Source organism: Brassica napus, chromosome C6 (genome assembly GCF_020379485.1).
Source record: "Brassica napus cultivar Da-Ae chromosome C6, Da-Ae, whole genome shotgun sequence".
Classification (NCBI taxonomy): Eukaryota; Viridiplantae; Streptophyta; class Magnoliopsida; order Brassicales; family Brassicaceae; genus Brassica; species Brassica napus.
The window spans coordinates 24,255,656-24,269,473 of NC_063449.1; the positions used below are offsets into that span (position 1 = coordinate 24,255,656).

General features: G+C 33.2%; 3 protein-coding genes across 7 annotated transcripts; 2 read left to right on the forward strand and 1 right to left on the reverse strand.

The window, feature by feature from the left end:
- Positions 1-762: 762 nt before the first annotated feature.
- Positions 763-2,709, reverse strand: LOC106452456 (kinesin-like protein KIN-5D). 5 transcript variants are annotated; one of them, XM_013894581.3, is made up of 7 exons: positions 2,499-2,701; positions 2,272-2,378; positions 1,985-2,033; positions 1,839-1,911; positions 1,688-1,728; positions 1,309-1,460; positions 763-1,204 (listed from the first exon to the last, which is right to left on the reverse strand). In XM_013894581.3, the coding sequence occupies exons 2-7, from the start codon at positions 2,368-2,370 to the stop codon at positions 995-997; spliced, it is 624 nt and encodes a 207-aa protein (XP_013750035.1). In that variant the 5' UTR covers positions 2,371-2,378; positions 2,499-2,701; the 3' UTR covers positions 763-994. The 5 variants fall into 5 exon arrangements, 3 of the variants coding, with proteins under 3 accessions (XP_013750035.1, XP_013750036.1, XP_013750034.1); XR_001289797.3 differs by having other exon boundaries at positions 763-1,226; positions 1,688-1,732; positions 2,272-2,709; XR_007325179.1 differs by having other exon boundaries at positions 1,688-1,732; positions 2,272-2,707.
- A 3,864-nt stretch (positions 2,710-6,573) lies between these two features.
- LOC125588420 (glutathione S-transferase T3-like) lies at positions 6,574-7,473 on the forward strand. The gene has a single exon (XM_048759756.1). The coding sequence runs from the start codon at positions 6,574-6,576 to the stop codon at positions 7,471-7,473; it is 900 nt and encodes a 299-aa protein (XP_048615713.1).
- Positions 7,474-8,657: 1,184 nt separating this feature from the next.
- Positions 8,658-9,825, forward strand: LOC106360598 (1-Cys peroxiredoxin PER1-like). The gene is made up of 4 exons (NM_001315637.1): positions 8,658-8,811; positions 8,918-9,066; positions 9,205-9,333; positions 9,412-9,825. The coding sequence occupies exons 1-4, from the start codon at positions 8,694-8,696 to the stop codon at positions 9,664-9,666; spliced, it is 651 nt and encodes a 216-aa protein (NP_001302566.1). The 5' UTR covers positions 8,658-8,693; the 3' UTR covers positions 9,667-9,825.
- The last annotated feature ends 3,993 nt before the right edge of the window (positions 9,826-13,818 follow it).

The window sequence follows — 13,818 nt, forward strand, 5'->3', positions numbered from 1 at the left end:
GATAGAGAAGAAAGCCAAAAATTGTTTTAGAAGTAAACATATTTTGTGAAGTAAAATAATATTTAAAAAGTATTTAAAAAAGTGCATGAAAATACTATTTTTAAAGTAAATGAGGAAAAATGAAGATGAATGGATTGAGCTGCTCCAGGGATAGACAAAAGAGAATGATGTGCTTTTAGGAAGACATGTTATATTTCAACGTTTAATTGGTCAATCATTTTCTGAATTGCCATGCCTACGTGGAACAAATCATTTTTATACCCTAGGCACGCCACTGCTTCTAACTACTACTCATGTGTGACGTATGAATTTACATAGATACTAACATTTTGTTTGCAGATGGAACATCCAATTTTTGTGGACATCAACATTAGAATTTCTTATCTTTCACAGTTTCCAGTTTATTGTAATGACTTTCATTGGATATTGAACTTCTGATTAAACCTTGTTGCATCTCTCTTTGTATTTTCTTTTCACGCATGCCAAATATTGTTTCACATCAGTAGTTATATTTAAAACAACAGCACAATGAACTCTTATTCTTTCCTTGTCGTCATCGTAGTGCTCGTGGGACGTTTATGTTGCTATAAGGGTGATCACCGAGTTGTTGAACACACTGTCCACATAGGGTCGATTAATTCCAGAATCTTTCTTGCCGGCATTATCTCCCTGGAACTATACCATTAGGAACCGCTAATCTCAAGCTCATGACGTATCTGACACCATAAGGCTTAATAGATTTGCTTTTAATTTAAACTAATATGACTCATAATATACTGATTCATAAGATAATAATATATTTGGTTCCAACTAATAAACAATACAAATCTTAACTAACCAAATAACGACTTTGTAAAATCCTCAAACTACCTCCACGAAAAAAATAAGTTGACATGTATGCAACAATTTTCTCTCTGTAGAGTGTGACACAATAATAACCTTTGGTCTCAGTTAACAGCAGGGAGAAGGGAGATCTTGAATCCGATACAGCTGCTTAGTAAACAGAGGAAGCACGTGTAAGGTGTTGTTGCTGCTGGTGCTGCTGCTTTGCATCACCACTGGCCTGCTTCAACAGTTTCCCATCTTGAAAATTGAAACGCTCTCGATAAGTCTTAGATGCTTGAATTCTAAGTTCCTCAGTGGACTCAATGCTTGGTATGTCGTTTGGTCTTTTCATGGGCGTTGAACACGAAGCTTCATTCACCTGTTTGCACCAAGGAACATTCCTATCGTCACCAGTATGTAAGGACCAGTTATAATGTTTGATATTCGGGTTTGTTTAATTCAGTATGAAATCTTGAAACTTACTAAGTTTTCATCAAGAAGATATTTCCATGCGATGTTTGTGATCTCTATGACCTTGTGACTGTGATCACTCTTGGGCTCTATCAAGTCTTCACAGCATGGGATGATCATGGAGTTGATCCTAGTACATGCATCATTATTGAATTTCAACGAATCTGATAGAAGAAAGGGTAAATTTTCAGCAAAACAGCGATAATATTTAATCCAAATCTGTAAATTCAAAGGAATTAGTTAACTCCGATCAATGGAAGTAAGAAGGCTGGCGTTAGCAACATTAAAAACATCAAGAGAGGATGATACAGCGGATGAAAACTGAGAGATTAGGTTCTCATTGGCATCCATGCCTCCTCTGTTTAAGATATTGAGGTGATAAGTTACTGACCAGGGATTCTTAAGCTTTCCTCCATTGATGTGCAATCATATCTGCCTTGTCCAAGCAAAAATTATCCATCTCAAAAAGTTAAGAAAATCGATGGAAAAAGCCAGGTCTTGGGACAATATATATGTTGTGAACTTTTGAGATTTGTTTATACCTGTTCAAGAGAACTTCTTGCATCGTCTTCTTCCCACTCCCAGCCGCTAAAGTGTTATTGTGATAGTTCGATTCTGTTTTCAGCATGTGAAGGTTCCACTCAGCTTTAGTGGACGAAGAATATCTGTAGAAGAGAAGGAACAGTACCAACAGAGTGCCACAACAGTGGAGCCGAATCATGAAAGATTTCTCTCTTCTGAAAAAATGAAAGCAAAGCAAAAACAGACGACACATATTATATTATTACAAAACATCAAAGCCATTTAAAACTTTTTATAGAAACCCAGAATAATATGATCAGGTTCACCGAAAACATTATCACTACTCTTAAACAGATTAAAGTTCGCCGGAAATAATAACAGTAAGACGGAAAATATTAACTTAGAACAATCGATATATAGAGGAATCGAAATCTAGAGGAACAAATCACTCACATTAACATCCACCAGGAGCAAATCAAGCCACATTAGCTCACCACCGCGCTTCACATTCCTAGCCTCCCAGAATCGCAGCAGCCTGGCATCGATGAACATTTACCGGACTTCAAGTCGGAAAAAAACACCACCGAGTTAGCCATTAAGAGAGATGAGATCTAAGATTTGAGTAAGAGAGAGATGTGGAGAACACGATTCCCATAAGTGAGATACGAATCTATTTATACACGATATCGCCGACTGAACAACGCTCGATTTAATGGGCTTAAAGATGGTGAAATCACAACGGGCTGAGTTACAGAAACGGCTAGGACAACCGATCGTCACCGTATCCGCCGAAGGAAGAACAACGAAGAACACCCATGTTTTCCTATACTTAGGTTCTTGCTGAGCCGAAAACAAAACATGAGACAAGCCCAAACAAAAGCCCAGCCGGTAACCAAACGACGAATCGATGCATTTTGATGATTGAACACATGTCATGGCCACATAACATGAATTTCTGACCTGGAATCTGATGTGACATTACCAGGAGTGTGAACAAAAAACTCTTTTATATAATAAGATATTTATTTATGTATAATATATCTATATTTTTATTTGTGATTAAAGTTGTTTATATTTAATATTTCATGTTAATAGTAAATATCAATTTTAAAATAAAACAATTATTTTAAACACATTTAATCTATTAAAATTGAAGTACAAATATAAATGAACCCTTCAACGTTTTAATTAATTACACCTAATACCACTGACATAATATCCATTTATCTAACACAATCATTTATTATTACCATTTAATAATTAACCAATTAATAAGTAATAAAATAATAATAATTCCGTTTACTCTGTTTATAGACCTACGTTTTTCAATTTTGGTGAATAATTGCTGGATTTTTTTTCGGACATCCACTGGTTTATAGTCTAACTTATTTTAAATAGATTTGACCAGATGAAAAATTTATTTAACCACTTAACAAACCTATGGTTTGAGATCTTACACATACACGAACTCAATTAAACATCATGAATTTTTTGTGTGTCATATCAGATATAGAACTGGGAACTTATAGTTTAGGATTTTACATCCTACGCATTGATCTATAATTATATATTTTGTGTATGTATATATGTTTACATCCTACACAAATATATATCATATAATAATAATACACCGGTCTATAGATAGAACTGGTCAGGATTAGATAATACAAATAAACTACAATTTTTAATAATTGACTCCCCAAAATCTTCCTATTAAAACACAGTTTTCAAAACTTTAATACAGTTACGTAAATTAGGAATTGTTTGACATATATAGTATGCATATTAAATTATTAATTACTATTTTGGATAACTCTATCTTAATTAACTCCACAAAATATTTCTAATATCAATGACCTTCCAACTTACATAACGTATCCCTAATTTATTGTTATCATATTAACTAAAAAGTTTTTCTCATCATGTTAACTAAAAAGTTATCAATCTTTTTAATACAATCTATATTCTTGACTAATAATATATTAGATAACTATTAAAATTGTTAATAAATATTTGGGAAATATCAATCTTTCAATTAAAATTGTTAATAAATATTTAAAAATGAATATTCTTTTTATAAAATGACCTCATAGTAGAAAATTAAATGTTCTATTACAAAATCGTAATCTACAATTGTAACTAACCAAATATGGTATACTTTAAAATGTTTTAAAAGTAATGTGAAAAATTTTATTTTTATGTGGATTAAAAATGTTTTAAATTAATTTGAAATATTTTATCTTTAAAAGAAATCCAATACCTGATTATTTATTATTAAGAGCTAAAGATGTTTAAAACACATGTAAATACTCAATTAATATCACCAACAAGCACATAGTTGTGTAATGTAATTTTACGCATATTTACATCATTATTTCTATTCGAAAGAAAATCTAACAAGACAAATATATATGAAACCGACTAAATTATTGATTGTTGAACACACAATAATTTTACTGTAGATATATATATATATATATATATATATATATATAAAACAAATATTTAATATTGGTAAGTGTTTAAAAAATATATATATATATATATATTCTATCTTATAAAACAAAATTTGAAAAATATAGATATAAATATCAGCCCTCTTATTGCTAAACTCATCATCCTCTAATGGAGTGTAGACTGCTTTATGAAATGAAATTTGTGTGTTTGACCAAAAAAAAGAAAAACAAAATTTGAAAAATATAAAAATTTAAAAAACACCCGTGCGGGCGCACAGATCAGGATCTAGTACTATTTAAAATTACAAAACAAAAAAAAAATGTAAAATACTAACCAAACTATTAAGGAACTACATTGATTCTATTAGAAAATACCATCAAAAGAGAATACTAAACATTTTGTCTAAACTTATGTCAAAACATCAAAATAGTATATATAAAAATAAATAGGTGAATAATATCAATATATATCAACTAATAAAAGTTAAAATAAAATCTATCAGTTTATTTATTTATATATAAATTATTGGTATTAGATATAAATAATTACACATTTATAATATAGATTACACAAGATTATAAAATAAACTAAAACAATGGATAAACAATCTATATAAATATAAAATTGAAGATGGTTTTTAACATTTTATGTCGATAAAAGATATTTAGAAGAAAATGTTTATAAGATATAAAAAGTAAAATTTCTTAATAAATTCGTGAAATAAATTATTTAAAATTTATATCAAAAATAAAAAACAATATAATTAAACATAAATATATAATATAAATATGTAATCCGCGCGTAGCGCGAACAAATTTTTAGTTAAAAGTTAAGAGACGGGTTCTTATATTCCGTTAAGAACCTCACCTTAAGGGCATCAGCATTGGGACTTCTTAAGCCCACTTCTTAGTAAATTTGGGTCAAAATTTAAATAAAAAAGGCTGGATATGTTTGGAAAAACTTCTAAGTTAAGAAGTTATTTGGCTCATCCTTCAGGGGCACGTGTCGCAAGTGGACGGTTTACAAACACGGAAACGGGTTTGTCTCTCACTCTTTCTCTCTCTCTCTCTCGTTCATCTCATTTCTTTCTTTTCTCGATCTCTCTCGACGCCGAAGGCACCAAATCGGAAGCGTTGACGACGATTCAGTGTTGTTGTTGCGGACGTCATCTCCTCTAAGCCTCCCCTCAATTGCGATCTCTCCTCTTTCGAGCGATCTCTTCCGTCACCTTCAAATTCGAAATCATCCTCTCCTCCGACTGTTCAAATCTTAACAAGGTATGTGTTCCTCATCCCTCGATTTCTTTTGATTATATCTTCGCTGTTGGTGATTGTTTGGTTCGTGCATGGCTCTTATTTATCCGCAACTGATTTTTTTTTGGAAATAAAAATGGAAAATTCGAATGGATAGATTTACTCCCTTGATTGTTTAGTGAATTAGGGTTTGGTTTCTGTTAGATAATTAAAAAAAAAATGTGATGAATGGGTTAGCTATGTTCGGAATCGCTTGTTAATGTTCAAGTTGCTCCTATCTCACCCGGGTTTGTGAACTCTTTAAATGTTTAAACTCTTGAAAATAATATTGTTATAGTTAGTTTTTGAAAGTGAGATTGTTAATGTTAGCTCTACTTTACTTAAAGGTGTGATTTTTAGTGTTATGTCAAGTTGTGAGTAGGAAATGAATGTTTTGGTTTAGGCTTAGGTAGATAGGTTTGATAAAATTGTAGTTGCCTTCGTATAGGATGAGTGAAGTTTCTGTAGTTGCCAGTAGGAAATGAATGTTTCTGTTCTTGTTACTGCTTACATAGCTGTAGTTGTGTGAAGTGTTATTTGGGTATAGCTTTGTAGTTGTGTGAAGAGTTATTACTTGAATGCTGTAAGGGAACTTGAATGCTTTGTAGTTGAGTGAACTGTTAGGAGGAATTTAATGAGGATTTCTAGTTTTGTGAGATGGTTAAAGGTTTCATTACTATGGTTCGCGCTTTAAAATTGGTTTGGTGTTTTAGTTTGTTTGGTCTGTTTGTTTGTGGCTATATGATTGGATCTTGTTTGTTTCTAACCGCAATGTGTGTAGTATATAATTTGGCTATATAATTTAGTTACTTGATTGCTTTTTTGGTTGCTATGAGTGTAGTAACTGATGATTAGACCCTGGTAGTTTATGGTTAGGTCATTACTGACCGTCCTTAACTTTCTCAACTATTTAACAACCACCTTCTTTCACTCTTGTTTTCGAAATCAAACTAGTCTCCGGTTTCTATCGGGTCTCTCTTATATAATCTCTTTTGTTGTAATCGTTATGGATTCAAGGAATCCATTGAATCCATATGGTCAGTCCCCTAGTTTAGTCGGCCTCCTTAACAGTCAGAACTTTCCTTATGAAAGTTATGAAGCGGGTGTCCGCTTTGGAGAATCACAACAGTCATCAGAGATCCCTCCTTTTAGTTCACAAGAAACCGAGACACCAGTGGGCTCTAATAAGGAGAGAAAGAAGTGGACACCAGCTGATGACGAGGTTATAATCAGCGCTTGGATAAACACGTCTAAGGATCCGGTTGTAGGAAATTCACAGAAGCTAGGGACTTTCTGGTCCCGAGTTGGTGAATATTATGCTGCTTCTCCACATGCAGTACAGAGTGGTGACCCAAGAGAGCATCTCAATATAAAGCAGAGGTGGCACAAGATTAACGATTTCACTAACAAGTTCTATGCTGCATATGCAGCAGCAGAGAGACAGATCACCTCTGGTCAAAGTGAGAACGATGTTCTCAAGGTGCCGCACGACATCTACTTCGCTGATCACAAGAAGAAATTTACTCTAGAGCATGCGTGGTGTCTTCTGAGGTTTGAGCAAAAGTGGCTAAGCCTCAACACTCCTAAACCGAGTGGTACTTCTAAACGAAAAGGTTGTGAGACTCCTTGTCAGAGTACAAACACGACTGCTGCTGATGATGAGGTCCGGCCTGAAGGTATAAAGGCCGCTAAGGCTAAAAGGAACACGGGTAAAGGAAAGTCAGTGGCTGAGTATGCAACAATTATGGATATGAAGAGGGAAGATTGGGAGATGAAGAAGGATGATTTGGATAGGAAGGAGAGACTATCAAAGCTCGCTATTCTAGACACTCTCTTAGCCAAAACAGAACCACTGAGTGTGGCTGAAGAAGTTGTCAAGAATAAGCTACTAAACCTGTTGTTCTGAGAAATAGTTCTTCGCTTGTTTCTAAAAATGCTTGGTGTTTGCTTTTCTGCTTTTTTTTTAATATATGTCTGTGTTTTATTAATGTATGTGTTGAAGATCAATGTATGTCTGTTTGTTCTCTGGTTGCAATCTTGGTATAAATGCTTTGTGTTTGTTCTCTGGTTTGTATTTCTGTTCTCATCGTTCATTAACCTTGGCCATCTAATTGTTTGTGCAGGTATTATTATGAGAGCATGTATCATACTCCATATCTAATATTATGAGAACATGTATCATACTCCATAATATGATTGTCGAAGATGAACGACGTACAGACGATCAAGATGAGACGTTTCAAGATCATGATGTTTCATTTTGCGTTAAGATGCCTACAGAGATTTTTAGTTCACTTGATCGTCGAGCAAGAGTTCGGGGTAGACCAGTCCATCAACAATTGAAACATGATTTGATCGAATATATATGGGATAAATTTGGGTCTTAAAATAAAATCGGTGAAGTTTATGTTATTGTAATTTTTTCTAACTTTGTAATTTTTTTTTCTAACTTTGTAATTTTTTTGTCTATTTTGTAATTTTTTTTTCAACTTTGTAATGTTCTTATGTTTAATGTTATATGTTTTATTATAAAATCCTACCAAACAATTATCAAAAAAACAAAATTTAATATTTTGCTAAGAACCTACCAAAACTTCTACCAATAATCTTTACTTTTACTATGTATCTTACCAAAATCTCTTAATCTAATTATATTATTAAAATAATACTAAGATCTAGCAATGCTGGTGCCCTAAGAATCTCTCATTAATCATGATCTTTTCCATCTAGCGACACCGTTTTTCAGAAATTTTTCCATGGGTCCACTAACTTTGATCTCGGCCCAAATGGAACTGTAGACTCAAACTTTTGTCGGTTATATAAGATCGAGTACAAATGATACAAATATTTGAGTCTCTAGAAATTAATCGTCCGCTTTTGAAAATTTCTCGAAATGTAGAGTTGTTTTATTCGAAGATCATACAAGACACGTCCACACGTGGCGCAAAGCCAAGTTTTAAGAACGCCACGTGATACTCTTTTGCATGCATCCCCTTTGAATATCAAGATTCTCTTTCTCTGACTTTGATTTCTGCACCTATAAGTTTGTATGATCTCTATTTAACCGAACATCGATAAGCTCAGCTTTATCCAATACATACATTTTCATTTCGATAACAAGAAAAAATGCCAGGGATCACACTAGGAGACACGGTGCCAAACCTAGAGGTGGAGACGACACACAAGAACTTCAAGCTCCATGACTACTTCGCCGATTCTTGGACCGTCCTCTTCTCTCACCCTGGTATATAAGACATCCTTATATCTTGACTAACCCAGTCAAGTTTCGTTTTTTCCTTAAATTGATCAAAATATGTGAAGCATCTCCAATTTATTTAATGGACTCAAAGGGGATTTCACACCCGTATGCACAACCGAGCTTGGTGCGATGGGAAAATACGCTCATGAGTTCGAGCAGAGAGGTGTGAAGCTCCTTGGTTTGTCTTGTGACGACATACAGTCGCACAAAGATTGGATCCCCGACATTGAGGCATTTACTGTAAGATTTAATTTCATGCATGCATGATGCATATAATATAAAACTAATTAACATTTTGACATACCTATTACGTTCTCGTTTTGATTAATTGCAAGTAACATTGTGTTCTTCTTTTATTATGACATAAAATTGATATAGCCTGGAAGCAAAGTGACATACCCAATAATCGCTGATCCGAACAAAGAGATCATCCCTCAGCTTAACATGATTGATCCTATTGAGAACGGTCCCTCTCGTGCCCTTCATGTAGTTGGTCCTGATTGCAAGGTAAATGATCATATGTCATAATTTCATTCTCATTTATTTTTGCATGTATATATGATTAATTATGATTTTTTTTTATAGATAAAGTTGAGTTTCCTGTATCCGTCCACCACGGGACGTAACATGGACGAAGTGCTGAGGGCTTTAGACTCGTTGTTGATGGCGGCCAAACATAAGAACAAGATTGCCACTCCGGTTAACTGGAAACCAGATGAACCCGTTGTTATCTCACCAGCTGTGTCAGACGAAGAGGCTAAGAAGTTGTTTCCTCAGGGTTTCAAGACTGCCAAACTTCCGTCCAAGAAAGGCTACCTACGTGTCGCCGATGTCTCTTGAAAGACCGAAAAGAAAGAAACTAGTTATGTTGTCTGAGTGTATTGTATAATAATGCTCACAATGGGTTGATAAAAATATGAAAAACTACGTTTGTAACGTATCGTGTGTGTGCTCTGGAGGATATAGCCTTATATTAATAGAAATAATGTGTTTTATAAAGTGGTGTACTACGACGTCTCACCGATCGTAAACGTGCTGTTTGACTAGTTTCGGTAAAAAGAGAATATCCCCCACTTGTATATTTTGATTTTCTCTAAAAGTTGTGTTTTACATACTATCGTATTGGTGTGATATATTTCCATAAAAGAAGAAAAAGATACCAAAAATACATTTTTAAAAAATTCCTAGGATGATTCTAAATTTTTTTTTATACTAAATATAGTTTTCAAAAGTCAAAATGAACAAAAGAAATTTCATTAAATAGCAAATAAACATTTATATTTTTAGGGTTAACTAATTTATATTTTATTAAGCACTGAGTAACACATTACATTATCTATCCCCGAAATATTTGGATGGATGGACGGTTCTGCATATACGACATCTTCGATAGACATGCTCTTTCTTCAGTAGATAACCACAACAAATGACTCTGCCTACAGTTCTATGGAACTTTTGATAAGCTTTGCATCCTATCATCTGCAAGAAATTGCATAGTCCATGATTCAAACCCGATATGGGTGTAAAAGCCTTTAAAGTTTAAACCTTAACCAACGCTACGGTGCTTCAACAACTAATTTATGCTCGGGGATAGATTTGAGACGTATGGTTCTGAGATTGAAATTAAATGAGAATTTTTGGATTTCAAAATAAAATTCTGATCTTTTTGTCAAAAAAATAAAAAAAATATAAAAAGTTCGAATTCAAAAATGAATAATTCAAAAATAATAAGAAATTACTTTTTATTTATTTAAATAATTATATATTAAATCTATATATATAAAAGTAGAGTTCCTTCTCTTCAGAGCTATGCACGTTACTAAGTCAGTGCACCAGACGGTGACACCTGTCCATTTCATGAAAATGCTGTGTCTCATTAACAGACTTCATTCCTGGTGAGTCTTTTTATTGGGCTTCATAGTGGGTTAGTTGTTTGATTTTGTATGGACCTTTATTTCACTTAAAATTGGATTTCTTTTACGACTTCTCACCGTCGTTGTTATGTTTCGGCTAAATTCAAGCGTGTCTTTAACGCAATCATTAACGATAGCTTCAACTCCTATCACAATTCATCAATGAATGGATCCCCTTAACTTTCTTTCTCCGAATCTTAGACTATAAAAAGGTATGTCATATCCTTGAAAAATACCTGTTCAGTACTCTTAATCATAAACTTCTAAAAAAAATCAAGTGATAACAACGGTTATCTTCGCTGTTATTATAGTTTGAGGGTCGTCGAGCAACTCATGCTCTTCGATATATATCTTGAAAAGTTGTTGTTTCCCGATTCACTAATGACCTTCACTCTATTTCTTCAAAAGTTGTAAATTCTCGATTTGAATGATTATTAAGGTTTTGTTTATTGATGTTTTGTAGGCGGAGATAAGAAGAATATAGAATGGAGGAAAGATCAGATCCGTTGCTAAAGATTGATTACGATGCGTTTTAGAAAGGTCTGAGAATATTCTACGACAGCTAACGTTATCTCCAAAGATAGCTCGGTGGGTTTGATCTCAAGCTCTATATTGCAATATGTTTGAATCAAATAACAGAGGTCGGAGAAAGGTGGCTCTGTCGTATCAGCTTGCTATCTATAAAAGCTACATATACAGAAAATCTGCACACCTTATGCATGGTTGCTGGAGCTATTTTTGATCTTTGTGGCAGGTGAAAATAACACCAATAGTTTGATATCAAAATAATCTTAACTCGCAATCTAATTTTCTGGGATGATTATAGGAGACGACAACATCTACCTACAAATGAGAAATTTGAGTTTTTCAAAGAGAGAATTTAAAAACCATTCCAATAGTCTATGTATATTATATGCTCAAAGAACCAAATAAGTAACCACATTTTAGTGTACATACTCCTCCTTTCTTTGTTTATCTGCATCTGAAACTTGATATCAAGCGACCCACAATCTCCTCATTGAATTAGGAATAATGTAAGCCAGAGTTGAAATAAGTGTTTGCTTGGTCAGATCATATCTAACTTACCATTTTCTATATTTTTACATTTGTTTTGTTACTGATATAGTTTTTTTTTTGCAGGATGAGTCGAGCTTCTTATTACAGCGTTCGAGGAATGATTGCTTCAGATGTTGCTGATTAATTTCTCCGTCAAGTTGATAAATTGGTCATGAATAATAAGCATGCTGCAGCACGTGAGAATTTGTCAGTCAAGGTAATAATTTTTATTCTTTCTTTCTACCCTACGCTCCTATGCTTATACATCAGTTTTGATACCTATACATAAGCTTTGATCACTGTTACTAGCACCGACTCATAGCAAATCTACTTTTCAGAATAACCAGTCGATTAATATCGTCATAGTCTGGATTTTCAAATAAACTAATAATGCCTCAGGGTGATGATGAATCAATTGATGAGGAGTTGCTCAAAAGCGCTTACACCGTACCACTAGCATCATTTGACATTTATACATTCTCTCTGGTAACCATGCATCTGACGACAGTGGGTTGACTCCAGTGTGAAAAATGGTTTCAGTGATTGGTGCTCTACTTGAAGGAGGCATAGAAGGTGCATCACTTGAGATTCTAATTTCTAAGCTTCATCCATATATGAAATTTTATAACTTCAATCTAGGCTAGGATTTAACCATTTATTAATGTTCATCTATAATATTATTTTGCAGTTTGAGCCTCCAATGTCATTTTCACAAACCCAGTGTTTATTATATGGACATTTTGATGAACATGAAACCTCCTTGAGCTTCTTCAAAGGTACGTGGAAAAAGGGGTCATCGGAAAGTGTTTCATTTGGCGCAGAAACATGAGATAACATTTCTGTCTCCACTTTTCCGTTGTTTTATATATTTTAAAACTATACATGATGCATCTTATGCTTTAGCGTGAATTTGTTAGCAGAAGATGGTTTACAAATTCTTATAAATACAATCCTTGAGTTAAAGAGTTTTTCTATTCAAGTTGGATGTATGTATCCGTAAAGAAGTATATAGGTTGGTTACCTTCTCCAACTTTTGACATTGACACATCACTGTAAAATTTTAAAATTGATAATAAAATTAACATTTTTTTTTAACATTTGAACTATATATATTAACAATACATCAAATGCTCTGTAAATAATTTTAATAGCTAACAATACATCAAATAGTTATGATTCTCTATTATTTTTTGGTTTAGCCTATACTTTGGTGGTCAAAAAAGGGAAGCAAATGCATTTTCCATATTTTTGTTGAAAACAGTAAAAATTAATTTCATAGTTTAATGCTACTTGCTTTTAAAAAATAAAAAATAAATTGGCTTTCTTTTCAAATTGTTTAAATTATAAAATTTAAGAAGAAATGCATTAAAAATCTATGAAATTCAATAAAATCAAATATTTTGAACAAAGTAAAGTAGTTATATTTTTAGTGAATTATTTTAATATAGTAACAAATATATAATTTATATAAAAAGAGAAATAGTAAAATTTGTAGTGAAAATAGTGAAAATTATAATTAAAAATAAACTAAAAATTTTATTTAAATTTAAAATATATTTATATCATTTTATTAACTTAGGGCGGGTCCGATACTAGTCATCAAACAAGTATTAAAAGGGGAATAAAAGCCTCAGATAGACTGTCCACGTGAGATGAAAAAATCACCCAATCATGTTATAAGGTTTTGCCACGTAAGCTACGGTTTGCGCATGTTGGGCTTTGCGTTTTTTAAAAATCCGTCGTGTTTCTACGATTGGGCCAGGAAGCCCATCAAAGTTGAATGCCTATTACCTGATACTTCGCCGACTCGACCTTGCCTTTTCTCATTTTCTCCAAACCCTAATTTGCTAGATCGATTCGTAAAACCCTTTGCTCTTCCTCTTATTCGTTTCCGTTTCATGATCTGATCCATGATCAATCAATACATCCTCCACTTCGTTTCTCCCTTTACTCTCATTTATGGATTCTCTTAGCTTTTCTCATTCTGATTTTATTTATAAAACTCTTAATCGGAGTTTTATTT